The sequence below is a fragment of the Bos indicus genome, chromosome 4 (genome assembly GCF_029378745.1).
Source record: "Bos indicus isolate NIAB-ARS_2022 breed Sahiwal x Tharparkar chromosome 4, NIAB-ARS_B.indTharparkar_mat_pri_1.0, whole genome shotgun sequence".
Lineage (NCBI taxonomy): Eukaryota > Metazoa > Chordata > Mammalia > Artiodactyla > Bovidae > Bos > Bos indicus.
In genome coordinates, this window is record NC_091763.1 from 61777981 (window position 1) to 61794708 (window position 16728).

Here is a 16728-nt window from a genome sequence, read left to right on the forward strand (position 1 = left end):
GTTAGCAATTATTTATAAATTCATTCATACTTATAAATGAATGCTGTATGTTCATTCAGCAAATATATTTATAGGCATTTGTGAGTCTGACACACTGAAACATCTGAATGAATGCCAGTACCGGGTGCTGGAAAATAAATCTGTATTTGGAAAGAGCACTTTGTGATTTACAAAGCAGTTTAAGTGAAAGTTCAATAAGTAGGTTATTTGGCTTAACAATGGATGTGATTTAACCTAATCTTATAGTTGTAATCTTTTACTAATGAAGACTTTACATCTGTCTTTAAGTAAAATTTTATTTAATACAGCCTTGCCTTACTTGTGCAAGAGCAGTAATTTAGTGATCTTGAAGAATTCACCAACAAAATATAATCTCTCCACATCATTTTTAGACTCCAGCACAGCTTATATTTAGCTAGTCACATGTGTTTCCCACCATGTAGGTTAGTACTCTGTCTTTAAAATGGCTAAATTCTGATCACTGTTCCCTGAGTTTTTGAATCACTAGGTTTGGGGTAGTGTTTAGGACTCTGCCAACTTAACAGCATTCTGGGAACCTAGCTTTTCAAGAAATCCTAATGCAGGTGATTATTTGCCCATTAAGCTCTTGAGGAAACAATGAGAAGACCAAACAGAACATGTGCATCAGCACCTTGGCTGTCCATTTATAATGTCACATTTATGAATCTTGACTGACTGTTTTGGACTCAGTGTGTTACGCTGTCATGTTTATTTAACTCTAAAAACTGCTCACTGGTTCATAACAAATTGCCCACTGTTTTGTACACTTAATTTCCTTGCCTGAAATAGTAGCAGCCTTGTTTTATAATTAATAAAACTGAAAACCTACTCACTGTACTCTTCTATCATCTGATTTTTTAATAGCAAAACTGCTTATAACCCACCACCCAGAGATAACTATTACTAACATTTTTGTAGTTTCCTTCTAAATACTTTTCTAAGTATATTTTTAAAATAGAAACATCATACTGTTTTATTTTATAAACCTTTTTAAAAAGCAGAATGTAGTCTGGACATATTTCCAGATCAAATATAGATCTACAACATTTAAAGTTTGTATTAGCAATCAGTTTAGCTAAGGACCTGAAAGGCCTATGCACTGAGAACTAGAAGATAATGATGAAAGAAATTGAAGACACAAATAAATGAAAAGATATTCCATGCTTACGAGTTAGAAGAATTAATGCTGTTAAAATGTCCATACTACTCAAAGCAATCTTCAGTCGGTCTCTATCAAAATTCCAAATATTTTCACAAAAGTGAACAGTTCTAAAAGTTGTACAGAACCACAAGATCCTAGATAGCTATAGCAGTCTTGAGAAAGAAGAACAAAGCTAAAGGCATCACACTCCCTGATTTCAAACTATACTATGGAGTGATAATAATTAAAACAATATGGTATTGGCATAAAAACAGACTAGTGGAACAGAATAGAGAACCCAGAAATAAACCCATACATACATAATCAATTAATTTATGACAAGAAGCAAGACTACAATGAGGAAATGACAGTCTCTTCAATACTTGGTGTTGGGAAAACTGCAACAAAATTAAGCTAGACTACTATTTTATATCCTATGTAAAATTAACTCAAAATAGGAATTCCCTGGCAGTCCAGTGGTTAGGACTAGGTACTTTCACTGCTGAGGGTGCAGGTTCAATCCCTGATTAGGAAACTAAGATTCTGCAAGCCACACAGCATGGCCAAAACAGAAAAAGTTAACTCAGAATGAATTTGATTTGAATGTAAGGCTTGAAACCATTAAAATCCTAGAATAATATAAAGCTCCTTGACACTGGACTTGGTGATGATTTTTTAGATTTGACAACAAAAGCAAAACTAAATAAATGGAATTACATTAGACTAAAAAGCTTTTGTACAGTAAAGGAAATCATCAACAAAATGAAAAGGCAACCCACTAAATAGGATAAAGTATTTACAAATCATATGCCTGATAAGGGGTTATATACAAAATATACAAAGAACGCACACAATAGCAGAAAACCAAATAATCCAGTTTAAAAGTAGGCAGAGCACCTGAATAGACTTTCTTTCAAGAAGGCATACAGATGGCCAGCAGTTATATGAAAATATGCCCAACGTCACTAATCATCAGACCAAGGCAGGTCAAAAGCACAGTGAGGCACTACCTCACACCTGTCAGAATGGCTATTATTAAAAAGACAACAAATACTAAGTGTTGGTCAGGATTGTGGAGAAAAGGGAACCCTTGTGTACTGTTGTTGGCAATGTAAATTGGGGCATCCACTATGGGAAACATTATGGAGTTTCCTAAAAAAATTAATAACAGAACTACCATGTGATCTATCAGGTCCAGTTCTAAGTATCTGAAGAAAATGAAAATACTTAATTTGAAGAGACAGATGTACCCACATGTTCAGTGCAGCATTATTTATAATAACCATAATAAGGAAACAACCCAAGTGTCCCTAGGTAGAAAATGGATAAAGAACTTGGGGTGCATTTATACACAGTGGAACACTATTTAGCCATAAAAAGAAAAGCTATAGTTTATCTTTCAGTAACTGTTGTTGAGAGCCTGATTCACCATACCATTACAAATTCATACTTCCTAGAGCAATAAGTTGGAATGTCCTTGTTTTAATTTAGACATGATAAAGAGACATTCTTTTTATTCTGTTTTGTGAAGTGCTTATTTGTTGGCATGTTGGTATTTTAAAAAGTTCATTTGTGACAGTTCTTTATGTAAAAGAATATTACTAATTGATACTATTGAGTATTAATTATTATTTAGTATTAATTATTACTTAGCATAAGCTTGGCATTGTATTAAGCACTTATACATGCTTTATTTCATTGAACTTTATACCAACTCTGTGGCCCAGGTACTGTTCTCTCCCGATTTATGAACGAGGAGAAGGAGGCTAAAAGGTACATAGCCTGCCTTACTTCAGTAGTCAGTATCAGGACTAGAATTCAAATCCACATCTGACTGGAAAGTCTGTGTTAACTGTCTTGTTGAAGTGAATATTTTATCATTTGTTTCAGTATATTTTTCTGTGTTACCACTTGTATTTTGATTTCATTTATAATGGTGGTTCTCTCCCCTCTACTTTCCCATTTAAAACTTTTCTCTAGTCAGATCTGTTGGTCAGATTTGAAGCAATCTGACTGAATAAGCCAATTTGTCATGTAAGGATCATGTGGCTTTCTTCAGGAAAAGTTTTCTTAGAATTTGTGGTAGCTGGGCACTGAAGATAAGAAAATGAATTATGTAGTTGCCCTCAGTGGAAGCAGGTCAGATCGGCAAATAAATTGCCATTCACTGATGTGCTCCTATGGTTTTGACAAAATTCTTCAGGAGCCTGGAGGAGGGTGTGCTTGCAGGAGGTGGGAGAGCTTCATAGCTGGTAACATTGGGGCTGATTTTAAGGGAAGTTCAGCAAGGGAGAACAGAGTAGTGTGGAGAGTCTTGAAAAAGCATATTCTGGAAGTAAAGTGGGAATTCCATGCAGGTTTTCTTTGAAAGAATTTGTTTCTGATTGTTGAAGTTTCCAGTTCATCTCCTCTCCTTTATCATTCTTAACTTTAAAAGCATACTAATGAATCTCTATTATAAGGATTTTACCTAACATCCAGCTTCAGCAACAGTTAATAGACAACAGCTCTTCAACCCTTCCCTTGTTCCTCTTTTTTTTTCTCTTGGGCTGGAGTATTTTTAAAGTAATCCTAGATGTCATATCCCTTCATCTGTAAATACTGTATATCTGTAACAGATAAGGACTATAAGAATCACAATACCATTAGAACACGCAACAGAATTAAAAATTCTTTAATATCATTTATTACTCAATTCGTGTTCCATTTTCCCTGATTGTCCCAAATGTCTTTTTATGGTGGTTTTGATCGGATCAGTTTCAGAGATTGACTTACTGCATTTGGTTGAGTAATTTTGTTTCTTAAGGCTCTTTTAATCTAATCCCTATCCCTATCTTTTTTTACTTTAAGCTTTTTCTGTTGTTCTATGTTCTAATTTCCCATGGTAATCTAGATTCAGCTCACTGCATCCATGTGGTATCATTAATATTTTCCTCTGTTTTCATAGATTGACTGTAAACTGGTAGTTAGATCTAGGGCCTGATTAAATATTAAAAAGTTCAGCTTAAAAAAAATAATTTTATTTATTTTTGGCTGTGCTGGGTCTTTGTTGCTGTGTGGGCTTTTCTTTAGGTCCAGCAAGTGGGAGCTACTCTAGTTATCATGTGCTGGCTTCTTGCTGTGGTGGCTTCTCTTGTTGCAGAGCACAGGCTCTAGGGTAAGTGGGTTTCAGTATTTGCAGCTCCCGGGTTCTGGAGCACAGGCTCAGTAATTGTGGCACATTGGCTTCGCTGCTCCGTGGCATGTGGGATTCTCCTGGATCAAGGGTAGAACCCATGTCTCCTGCATTGGCAGGCAGATTCTTTACTTCTATGTCATCATGGAAGCCCAAAGTTCAACTTTTAAATTTTATTTATTTTTACTTAAGCTTATATAGAAAATGTGATATTTATTAAATCACTTTTATAAAACAGTTTGACAATTGACTAACAATTAACAACATAACTAAAAATTTTAGAATCTTAACATCATAGAAGTTTGTTTCTTACTCCTGTAGTAGTCTGATTCTAGGCTGTGATGTTAGTTGTTCTGTATATGTGGGATCAGGATCATCTTAGATAAGCCATAGTGTCTTACTTGGGACTTTCCTTGTGGCTTGGATGATAAAGAGTCTACCTGCAATGCAGGAGACCTCGGTTTGATTCCTGGGTCAGGAAGATCTGGAGAAGGGAATGGCAACCCACTCCAGTGTTCTTGCCTGGAGAATCCCATGGACAGAGGAGCCTGGAGAGCTACAGTCCATGGGGCTGCAAAGAGTGGGACACGACTGAGTGACTAACACACATACACAGTGTCTTACTTGAGGAATGTTGAACATAAGTATTTTTTTTCAGTGAGTTTTAGTATGTTTTGTCAACGGATGACATAGTTCAGAAATAAAAATGTAGAGAAATGCTTTCAACTTCTTCTAGAGCATTAAAAGACATTTTCTTATTACTCTATTGCAGAAATGTAGACAACCAGCTTCCCGGGCAGGCTGTTCCGGCTGGATTCCCGGTGTATCCCGCTTTCAACCCACTGCAGATGCTGTGGTGGCAACAGATGTATGCTCATCAGTATTATATGCAATAGTAAGTCAGTTTGTGTTGATTTTTTTACACATGGTGTTATTTGCTTTATTTTCTTTTTCATCCTAAGTAAGTTGATTTGAGATTTCATTTACTGATGTATATGATTTGTTTTTAAAAATTATTTTAAATTATTTGATTAAAGGAAAAAGGGTACATACACATCCTGTTCACATCAACTAAACCTATTCTCTGCTTCTTCCTCTCTTCCTTAATTATATTTGGCAGTATTCAGGTGCTTTCTTTAAGAGAACATTTTATCTATTTAAGAGGAGAAAACGTAGGAAAGTTTCACTGGAAGGCAACAAATCTGTGTGAAGATAGGATGTCAACTAAAAAAGGGAATAGAAAGAATCATACATCAGGGAGGCTCATATTAATGTCGGGTTCCCTTGTGGCTAATATGCCTTCTGGACTTTTCTGTATTTTAGTAAGTTTTGCTTCTGATCAGCGTGAAACATCCTTAGCATGGAATAGTTTCTTGGTTTTCTTTGCGCTGGGCTTCCTATGTATTCATTTAACATTTCTAGCTTCTCTTTAGTGTTCTCCTCTCCTTGTTTCTGTGATTCTGTTATCCTGTTCATTCTTTTTCTCTTTCTGATTACTCATTTTGTATTCTTTGATAGCCTGTTTTTTCCCCTTTTTCTAAATGGTAACATTCCTTGTTCAGTTAAGTATTTGTATACTTACCATGTGCCTTGCGATACACAGTCTGGTAGGGAAGATAGGATTTAGCCCCAGGCTAGTCCTCTTGGTTTTCCTTTTTCTGTGGCCTTAGTTGTTAGCTCTGTGTGATGGCTCCCAGTTCTTCATCTCTTGTGCCTCCACTTAATTGTTGGAGAATTCCATAGAGAAATTTGCCTTTCCTTTAAATTCAGTTAGGTCTGAACTTCGACTGCATCATCTTGTTACGTGCATTCTCCTTCTTAACTTGTCAGTGATACTGTCTCTTCTTAATCATCCTCCAAGCCCTTAACATTAATCAGCTTTGATTCTAGCTTCTGTTATCCCTGAACTCAACAACTTACCAAGATGAATCAGTATGTTGTTTCTAGCTTCTGTCCTTCCCTTCCTATATTTTACTTCTGATGTTTTGCTTAGATATTTCTAATATTAGACCCACTTTAATGCAATCACTTCTCCTCCTTTTAGGCTCTTGACTGTATTTCATTGTACTACTTGCCAGGTTAACTTAACACATAATTGAGTCCATCATTCTCCATTCCCTAAAATACAGATGGCCCTCTTGCCTACAGTGTGAAGTCTGTATCCTTATTCTTCCTCTATGCTGCTGCTGAGTCGCTTCAGTTGTGTCTGACTGTGCATCCCCATAGACAGCAGCCCACGAGGCTCCCCCGTCCCTGGGATTCTCAAGGCAAGAACACTGGAGTGGGTTGCCATTTCCTTCTCCAATGCATGAAAGGGAAAAGTGAAAGTGAAGTCGCTGTCGTGTCCGACTCTTAGCGACCCCATGGACTGCAGCCTACCAGGCTCCTCCATCCATGGGATTTTCCAGGCAAGAGTACTGGAGTGGGGTGCCATTGCCTTCTCTGATTCTTCCTCTATACCTTACCCCATAAAGCTAACCTGCTTTATTAACTTCATATCCTAATGCTCTCCTGAGTAATATCTTGGCTCCAGGCAGGCTCTTTATACCTTACCTGTTGTCACGGTAGTCGTTATTATAATTAGTCTCTTCGGTCATGTCCGATTCTTTGTGACCCTGTGTGCTGTAGCCCGCCAGGTTCCTCTGTCCATGGGATTCTCCAGGCAAGAATACTGGAGTGGGTTGCCATGCCCTTCTCCAGAGGATCTTCCTGACCCAGGGATTGAACCCGTCTCTTATTGGGCTGTAACACTAGCACCACCTGGGGAAGCCTTAGTGTTACACCTTATCTTTACACCTCTTGTCTTGTTTACAGCATCACCGGAACTGTGTAAGATAAGTGGGGCTTATTGTAGATAGGTACTGAATCATATAATCTTATGTACATCATTTGACTTCAGAGACTCAAGTTTTCACCTTTAATGAAATAACTCACTTATGAATCAGAATGTCCATGAGGTAGAAAGTATTCTGGAAATGAATATGGGGCTTCCCTTGTGGCTCAGCTGGTAAAGAATCTGCCTGCAATGAGGGAGACCTGGGTTCAATCCCTGGGTTGGGAATATCCCCTGGAGAAGGAAACAGCTACCCACTCCAGTATTCTGACTTGGAGAATTCCATGGATTGTATTGTCCATGGGACATGACTGAGTGACTTTCACTATAGATACAGTGTATCAGCATACTGGCTTAAATAAGCTTTTGTACCATGGAAAACTTCTATTTCATTTTGCTATCTTGATTTTAAAACTTTCTTGTAGAGAAAATTCAACATATATAAGACAGAATAAATAAAATGAACCCCTCTGTTCTCACCCCCCAGCTTTTAAACATTTATCAATTCATGACTGTCTGATTCTACAACTTTCCCCTCTTTGCTGAATAATTCAAAGCAAATTTCAGATATATTATCACTTTACTGGTAGTCTTTTACAGGAAAATTTATTCTGACTCTTAAGCAGTCAAATTATAAGCAAACTTCAGGACCACACATCTTTGTAACTTGACAAGGATCTACACCAGTGTTCTCCAGGTGGAGTTCTCAAAAGTCAGGATTGGGATTGAGGGATTGTTATCTGGGACCTAGTTAATATTTGAAAATACCAATACAAATCATTTATTACTGAGAGTGTACACACAGGGTAATGATTAATGTACTTATTTAGACAAATCTTTTCAAACATGGGTCTGAAGGGAGAAGTGGTGAGTGTGTGGGGGGCAGGCAATCAGTATTTATCCTATGTAGAAGAACAAAAGAGGCAATTAGGGAAAAGTTTTGGAGAAAGATTTGGTCACAGCCTTATAATTTAGTGAAAGAAAGAGTGATAACATGGCCATTTTTAATCTCTTCCATGTCTCCCCTTGCTGTCCTAGACTACCAGGCTGGGAGAACATCCTTTCCTGAACTACCATCCATGTTGGCTCTACTTTTGCACTGGGAATTATACTTACCTAGGAAATGTGGTATAGGAGTTGTGATATTTCATGTATGGTTTATGAAAAATACATATGGCTTCCCAGGAAGTTCTGAAAAATATAATGTAGTATGATAAATGTTTTTCTTTTTCTTTTTAATATTTATTTTGGTGACTATTTCAGTCAAGCTGCAGTTTCAGCTCAGGCCACATCAAATGCTAACCCAGCCCAGCCTGCTGCTACACAGCCTCTAAATTTGGCACATGTGCCTGGAGAAGAACCCCCACCAGCTCCAAACCTAGTGGCCCAAGAAAATCGACCCATGAATGAAAATGTTCAAATGAATGCACAGGGAGGTCCAGTGCTGAATGAAGAAGACTTCAATCGAGACTGGCTAGACTGGATGTACACGTTCTCACGAGCTGCAATTCTCCTTAGCATTGTATACTTCTATTCTTCTTTTAGTCGGTTTATCATGGTAATGGGAGCCATGCTACTGGTTTATTTGTGAGTGATGTTCATTTATTATAATTACTTTCTAAAACTGTTAAGCATGGAATCTGGCACGTGGTAGTCTGTTGTGAATGTTGAGTGAAGGAATATGAATGTTGGGCTTCAGATACCTAGCATCAAGAGCAAAGCAAGTTATGTTTTGTAAGAATGTTTATGAGAATTGTCTAGAAGCAGATTTTTTCCCTTTACTACTTATAAAAATTGTTAGTTCAGTTAGGTATGCTCTAGTAATCATTTAGAACTTGAGTATATGATGAAGTCTTGGAGAGGAGTTTCTTTTTAATTAATTATAGTTATCAATAGTAAGTCTGTTGGATATAGGTCAGATTTTTTTTCATAAGTAGACTCACTGTCCCTTGCTCCCCTTTTTTCTTAAGAAGCAAACAAATACCTTGTTGAATTTCATTTTGAAAAATATCAAAAAATGATTTTATGACTCCTGATATGTCTTACTAGCTTAGGATAGACTTTAAATTGATTCCTGTTTTCCTGTCATTGCTTTGAGAGGGGTAGTTCTTGACCTGAAGAAGGAAATTTGGTTTTTTCATTTATCATAGTTCAACCCATGAATGAAAATGTTCTAATCATTTTGCTGTTATAGGACACTAATATTTCATAGTGTTACGAGTAAAAACAGTTGTGACTTATTTTCTTTTCTGTTTATTTTACTGAGCAGACACCAAGCTGGATGGTTTCCTTTTAGGCAAGAAGGAGTTCAGCACCAGGCTCCCAACAATAATGCTGAAGTTAACAATGATGTACAGAATGCAAACAATCTAGAACTTGAAGAAATGGTATGCTTATGAAGTTTTCATATACTTAAATATAGGTGTTTCTTCAGCACTGTATGAGACCAATATAATAAAAGAATCCTGGGTATTTCATAGTATTGAAGAAAAGTTAACATGTTAATGTGTGGTTTAATCCCAGAGAACCTATAATACTGAGTCAGTCATATATTAGAATTAAGTGGAAAGAACTAACATCATTCTTCCTAAAAGTAGCCTAGAAAGAAAGTTATGCTCACAGTGAGAAATTATTGCATTAAACTGGCAGTTATTCCTTTGAACTTGAACAAGGAGGAGTTTATCAGTTTTGGACTTGAGGAAGATCTCTAATGACCAGATAGTTCTACTTCCTTATTATATACTCATATTCCTTCTTTGGGAAGAATTTAACTCTCTCCTTTTCTGTAATGAGTTCATGGTAGCTGTTAAGATCACTTAGGAATATGTTTCTTGTTTTGTTTGAAAGGAGCGTCTTATGGATGATGGGCTTGAAGATGAGAGTGGAGAAGATGCAGGTGAAGATGCCAGTGCGATTCAAAGGCCTGGATTAATGGCGTCAGCCTGGTCTTTTATCACCACATTCTTTACTTCACTTATACCAGAGGGGCCTCCCCAGGTTGCCAATTAGACTTGAAAAACTGTGCCAGCTGCAAAGGAGGGTCTGAATTTAGGAAAGTGTTTTAAATAACAGTGCAATTTCAAAAAATTTATTACTTTCTTTTCATCATCATGTACAGAGGTGTTTTTTCTTTAAACTTCTCATGCATATGAATATTTTAAGCACAAATAGACTACTAAATATGTGATTTTTTTTTTTTTAAGATTCTAACAGAACATAGCATAACAATATTGGTCTTCCAGGTTTTGTTAATTTCATTATGTATATTATATCAAGACAGACTTGTGTGTCTTATTTCTTTAAAGAGCTGCTTCACATATAAATGTCTATAGCTTATAGCCCAGCCCTTCAATGTATAATTTGAATAAATATATCTATTTTCTGTGACTTGTCCTAAAAGTTTTAAACAGAATGACCTCATAGTTTTTAATGAAGAATATTAATTACCTAAAATGTGCTAGTAGCATTCTACCCAGCCATAAAGCAATAAACTTCTCAATAATCTTCATTTTGACATTTGAATAAATGGAAACTTTCTATTTTAAGGGCATGTATCCCATCAATTGGAATTAGTACCTTAAAAAAAAAAGGCAGCTCTTCAATGGAATTAATAGTGATATAAAATGTTTGATATAGGCAGTACTTTTATAAAATAAGATTCTGGAAATCACTCCCTGTAATTTTTTTAAAATAAAAGGTCAATTATGGTAAAACTGTCTTGTGGTATATTTATTTAAACTCTTCCATATTATACTGTCTCTATACAAAAATCTATGTAAATTTCAGTAGTTCTGGGGTTGCTGAAGTCTTCAAGGTCATTTTCACCTCTTTTTATTCCAGAAGGATATCTTCTAGTTCTCAGGGAGTCTAAAACCTCTTTCAGTTCAGTCAGTTCAGTCACTCAGTCATGTCCGACTCTTCGCAACCCCATGAATCGCAGCACGCCAGGCCTCCCTGTCCATCACCAACTCCTGGAGTTCACCCAGACTCACGTCCATCGAGTCAGTGATGCCATCCAGCCATCTCATCCTCTGTCATCCCCTTCTCCTCCTGCTCCCAATCCCTCCCAGCATCAGAGTCTTTTCCAGTGAGTCAACTCTTCGCATGAGGTGGCCAAAGTACTGGAGTTTCAGCTTCAGTATCATTCCCTCCAAAGAAATCCCAGGGCTGATCTCCTTCAGAATGGACTGGTTGGATCTCCTTGTAGTCCAAGGGACTCTCAAGAGTCTTCTCCAACACCACAGTTCAAAAGCACCAATCTTCGGCGCTCAGCCTTCTTCACAGTCCAACTCTCACATCCATACATGACCACAGGAAAAACCATAGCCTTGACTAAACGGACCTTTGTTGGCAAAGTAATGTCTCTGCTTTTGAATATGCTATCTAGATTGGTCATAACTTTCCTTCCAAGGAGTAAGCATCTTTTAATTTCATGGCTGCAGTCGCCACCTCTTTATTTAAAAATCCCTGTGAAAGTCAATTTGATTTTTCTTAAGAAAGGAGTAAGTCTCTTATAGGGTAGCTAACTAAAATGGAATAAATGCAGATAGTAGAACTTACTATGGAAGAACTTTATCTTATGTGAAATGTATTATAAACGTATATATAGTACAGTTACAGTAGTATATGATGGCTGTTGACCAGGGTGAACTATGGTACATTTGTACACTGTTTGGGTTCATGATTAGGGATGGCTTGTTTCAAGGCTGTACAATCATTGCATCCAGAGGGAGCATGTGGATTTTAACCTGGGAACTAAATAAATAAACTGTCAGAGCTGAAAGAAATGTTCCATAGGTCAGATCCTAAAAATAGAGTCGATGGGTAGGGTATGAAAGCAGATGTAATTATGAGATTGAGCAGTCTCAATCTCGTCTTTTCATTTAGGAGTTGGACAGGGGAGAACTGGAGCCACAGAATTCATAGAGGGGAGCATTATTGTGGGGGACACCTATCTGAAGGAAATGAGCAGGTCTCTGCATCCTAACTGCAGGTTGGGCCCTAAGGAGAAGGATTCTGTTCGTTGACCCCCTGTGAAAGGCTGTAGCTAAGCATTCTAATAAAAGTGAAATGTATTATACTACTGTATGTTAATTATTTTCCCTACATTGTTAATTCCTTCATATTAGTCTTACTTCCAGTAAGTCTTTGTCAGAAACTACAGCCCAGTGTCAGCTATGTTTTGGATGATTAAGGGAGGAGCTGTGTCCATGCTGGGGCCAGATGGTGCTTAGAAGGCAGTTGTAGCATGGAGACAGTTTCCAGATGGAAAAAGAGCCACACAGAAGCCCAGATACTGGTCTCTAGGCTAAGTGGTGACTAGCAACAGTCAGGATGGGATTGAAATACTTCCCGGGGCTAGACTTTCTACGTCTAGTCTAGTGTTAGTGGCTCAGTCGTGTCTGACTCTTCACGACCCCATGGACTCTAGCCCGCCAGGCTCCTCTGTCCATGGGGTTTCCCAGGTAGGAATACTGGAGTGGGTAGCCATTCCCTTTTCCAGGGGATCTTCCTGACCCGGGGATCAAAACTGGGTCTCCCTCATTCTTTACCATCTGAGGAGATTCTGGGTCTCCTCAGATTCTTTCCATTTGAGGCACCAGGTCAAGCAGTATGGGTGAAAGCGTTGGTTTTTAATAGCTTGGTAAAAGGAAAGAGTGATCCTGAGGGCTGAAGAATTGGAAATATTTTCACCATAGTTTGATGTTACCATCTATCATCATTCTAACTAGTTCCTCTGGCTGCATCATCCCTATGGAAATTTGGCTTTTCAAAGTAGGGGAGGCAAGGCCAAATTTGGAGCCTCATTAGTGTAGACCCCGTGGCGTTTTTTGCTTCACTGAGAAGAGACTAAGGTGTGCTGCTCTGTATGTCTGCTCTCTGTACGTCTGGTGTATATTAGACCCTGAGGCCCGTTGTATCTGGAATTATGTTGATGGATGGAATGTGGTATTCCCAACTACTGATCTTTCCTGAGAGTCTTGATGTGGCTAGCTGACTCACCCCTCAACATGGCATCACACACTCACTGCAACCTGGGAAACTGGCTGCATGGTGGGTATAAAGCATATATATTGTATTTATATCTTACAAGGGCTTCCCGGGAAACTCAGCTGGTAAAGAAGCTGCCTGCAATTCAATTCCTGGGTCAGGAAGATCCCCTGCATAAGGGATAGGCTACCCACTCCAGTATTCTTGGGCTTCCCTGGTGACTCGGATGGTAAAGAGTCCCCTGCAATGCAAAAGACCTGGGTTTGATTCCTGGGTTGGGAAGATCGCCTGGAAAAGGGAATGGCAACCCACTCCAGTGTTCTTGCCTGGAGGATTCCATGGACAGAGGAACCTGGTGGGCTACAGTCCACGGGGTCGCAGAGTCGGACATGACTGAGTGACTTTCACTTCACTTATATCTTACACATAAATGATAGTTTGGTTGTTTTAATATTTAAACATTAATTTTTTTTTGAATTTGAAAAATTATGATAAGAACGTTTACCATGAAGTCTACTGTCAACAGATGTTTAAGTGTATAATACAGAGTAGCATTTAAGAACATTTAAATAAGACATGTAAAAACAAAGAATAATGATACTTCTTGAATAAAAGTGTTGGGGAACAATGCGAGCCTTTTTAAATTAAAATACCATGGCATCTTTGAAATAAAAGTTTTTCTTATAAAAAGAGCCAAGAATAACTAGGGTTCCTATTCCAAAAGCACCTGGAGCTTCTCGACTGTCCAAGAGTCTTAGTAAGTGGAAGGCTTTTCCCAGCATCATGGGGCCTCAGCCCAAATAGGGAGGACAGTAGATCTGACTCCTTCCAGAGCACATCTCAGTGGTTACTGTCTCACATCACACTTGGGGGATAAGCCCTGGAGGCCCCAGTATAGGGTGCTAGTTTCAAGAGCCTTCTTGCCAAAGCTAACTTTGATCCTGCTGCTACATTGTAGCTCTTTTACTCCAATTGCTCTCTTTTCCAAAGTGAAAATATTGATGGTTACATAAACTATTTCATGTGGTGCAGTGAAATGGTGTGGTCCATTTTGCTCAGCTATTCCCAAGCCATAGGAAAGTTGGAAAAATTAAGATCTATATAGCATCTTTACCATTTACCATTCCTCACAGAGGGTGCATGGAGAAAGGCTGTCATTGTGTGTTAATTTATATAATTAATAAAAACCATTATAATGTTTTAAAAATTGTTATTACTAACATCTGAACATTTGTTATATTTCTGGCTTTGTGCTAAATACTATACCTGCATTGAAAAAATAAAGCAACTCAAGGTAAGTGCTATTGTTAGTTCCATTTTTCAGATAAGGTAACGAAGACTCATTAAATAGCTCACTTCAAGTCATATAGCTAGTAAGTGACAGAATCAAGTCTATTTTACCTCAGAACTTGAATTTTCTAAAAGTAATTTTTCAAATAAAGCACGTAGAGACTTCAGCTTCCAGTAATGGGTGATTAGCTTGTTTTACCCCAACCCCTCTGCTGAGAAAACTAGAAAAGTTAGGATATATTAAAGTATCAGAGAGCTATCAAGAAAGCAGGGGCCAATACTCCACACAGATGAGACCTATGTTTGGTGCCACGTTTTACTCTTAGAAGCACCTTATAATTCAAGAACAAGTGAGAGAAACAGCAAAATTTTTGGTAGACTCATAGGAAACAAAAATTAGAGTTCTGACTGCACCAAGAAGAAATGTCCTTTAAATGTACTGGGCTTTTATTTATTGGATCCCCAAAGGCCTACCCCTTGAGTGAAGGAGAACTGGAAATTGATTCTATATGCACAAGGATTGAAGCCCAGCCTCAAGTGGTCTCAGTCCCTAACTGAATGAGGCAACTGGCCCCAACCCTAGTGGACAGTCAGAAGCAAAAATAAACCCCTCTGAAGAAAGGTAACATCATGCAGTTTCTCAAATTGTCTCTATAATTGTTCAAAGTCTGTTAATCCCAATAAAACAATAACTAGCAATACAAACACATTAAGATTTGACCAAAAAGGAGAAAATGAAACAGATAAACCTCAGAAAATTAATACATTTAGCATTATCTGATAGAGACCTTATAATAACTGTGATCAAAATGTTAAAGGATTTACATGACAAGATGGAGAAACTTCAGAAGACAACTGGAAATTATATAAAAATAAAATTTCTAGAACTTAAAAATAATATGACTGAAATCAAGAAATCAGTAGATGGCTTTGATAGTCACAGTTTAAGAGAGAATTAGTGAACCAAAAGTTAAAAAATTTATTCAGAATGATGCTGTAGGAGAATAGGGCAGACAACACTTGAAGAGATAATGGCTAAGAATTTTTCAAAATTGATGAAAGACACTGAGCCACAGATGGTAGAAATATTATTGGCTTCCAAGCAGAATAAATACAAAGAAAATCATGACAAATTACTACAGAGTAAAACTGCTGAGAAACAAACTTTAAAAGTAGCCAGAGGAAAATGTAGCTCATTTTCAAAGGAGCAACAAACAGTAAGTATGCCTAGTAAGTGATATTTTCAAAGAGCTTATAGAAAATAACGGCCAATATGGAAGATAATGTGCAGCAAAAATATCCTTTGAAAGACATTTTCAGGCAAATGAAAACAGAATTTGGCACCACTGGAAAGTACTAAAGGAAAATACTAATGGGTTTTTGGACAGAAGGGAAATTATCACATATCACAGTTTGGAGGTGCAGAAAAAAACAGAAAAGCATTGGAAAGGTAAATCCGTGCATAAATCTAAAAGGATATTGCCATAAAATAATCCATTTATGCTTTATGGGGTCTTACATGTATAAAGAATTAAAATACATGACAAAAATAGCATATAACTCTGATGGGAGGTAAATAGGATTGAGTATCCTGAGGTCCTTGAATTGTCTTGGAAATGATCAAGACACTAATTTATATGAGAAATGAATAAATCAGGGTGTGTGCTTTAATTTCTATGATATTTTTTAAAACCAATAAAAGAATGTAAAACTAACAGGACAGTAGAAAAGGAATATGAAATTTAAATTCAAATGAAGGCAAGAATGGAGAACAAAAAAGTAGTTGGGAGCAAACAGAAAACAAAAAACCAGGAAGGTAGATTTAAATCCAAATGTAGCAATACATCGAGCATAAATGGACTAAATATTACAACTTAAAACCTGGGGATTCCTTTGTATGTTATTTGTCGCTTCTCTCTTGTTGATTTTAATATTTTTTGTCTTTGTGGTGGTTTAGTCGATAAGTCGTGTCTGACTCGGTCCATGGACTGTGGCCGGGTGGGCTCCTCTGTCCATGGAATTCTCCAGGAAAGAATGCTGGAGTGGGTTGCCATTTTCTTCTCCAGGGCATCTTCCTGACCCAGGAATCGAGCCCGGGTCTCCTGCACTGCAGTCGGATTCTTTACTGAGCAATGAGAGAAGCTGGCGAGCACCATGTGTATCAGCGTGTTCCTCCTTGGGTTTGTCTTGCCTGCGATTCTGCACTTTCTGGACTAGGGTGACCGTTCCACGTCCCACCTTAGCAAGATTTTCAGCCATTGTATCTTTAAATATTTT

At 37.6% G+C, this 16728-nt stretch overlaps 1 protein-coding gene across 4 annotated transcripts in view; it reads left to right on the top strand.

Moving 5' to 3' along the window:
• Positions 1-10883, top strand: part of HERPUD2 (HERPUD family member 2) — a 36268-nt gene extending 25385 nt beyond the window's left edge. For all 4 annotated transcript variants that reach the window (XM_019958777.2, XM_019958776.2, XM_019958778.2 and 1 more), the window contains 4 exons: positions 5110-5232; positions 8434-8757; positions 9440-9557; positions 10018-10883. In XM_019958777.2, coding sequence (XP_019814336.1) covers positions 5110-5232; positions 8434-8757; positions 9440-9557; positions 10018-10179 — 727 coding nt within the window. In that variant the 3' untranslated portion in view covers positions 10180-10883. The remainder of the gene's footprint in view (positions 1-5109; positions 5233-8433; positions 8758-9439; positions 9558-10017) is intronic.
• The last annotated feature ends 5845 nt before the right edge of the window (positions 10884-16728 follow it).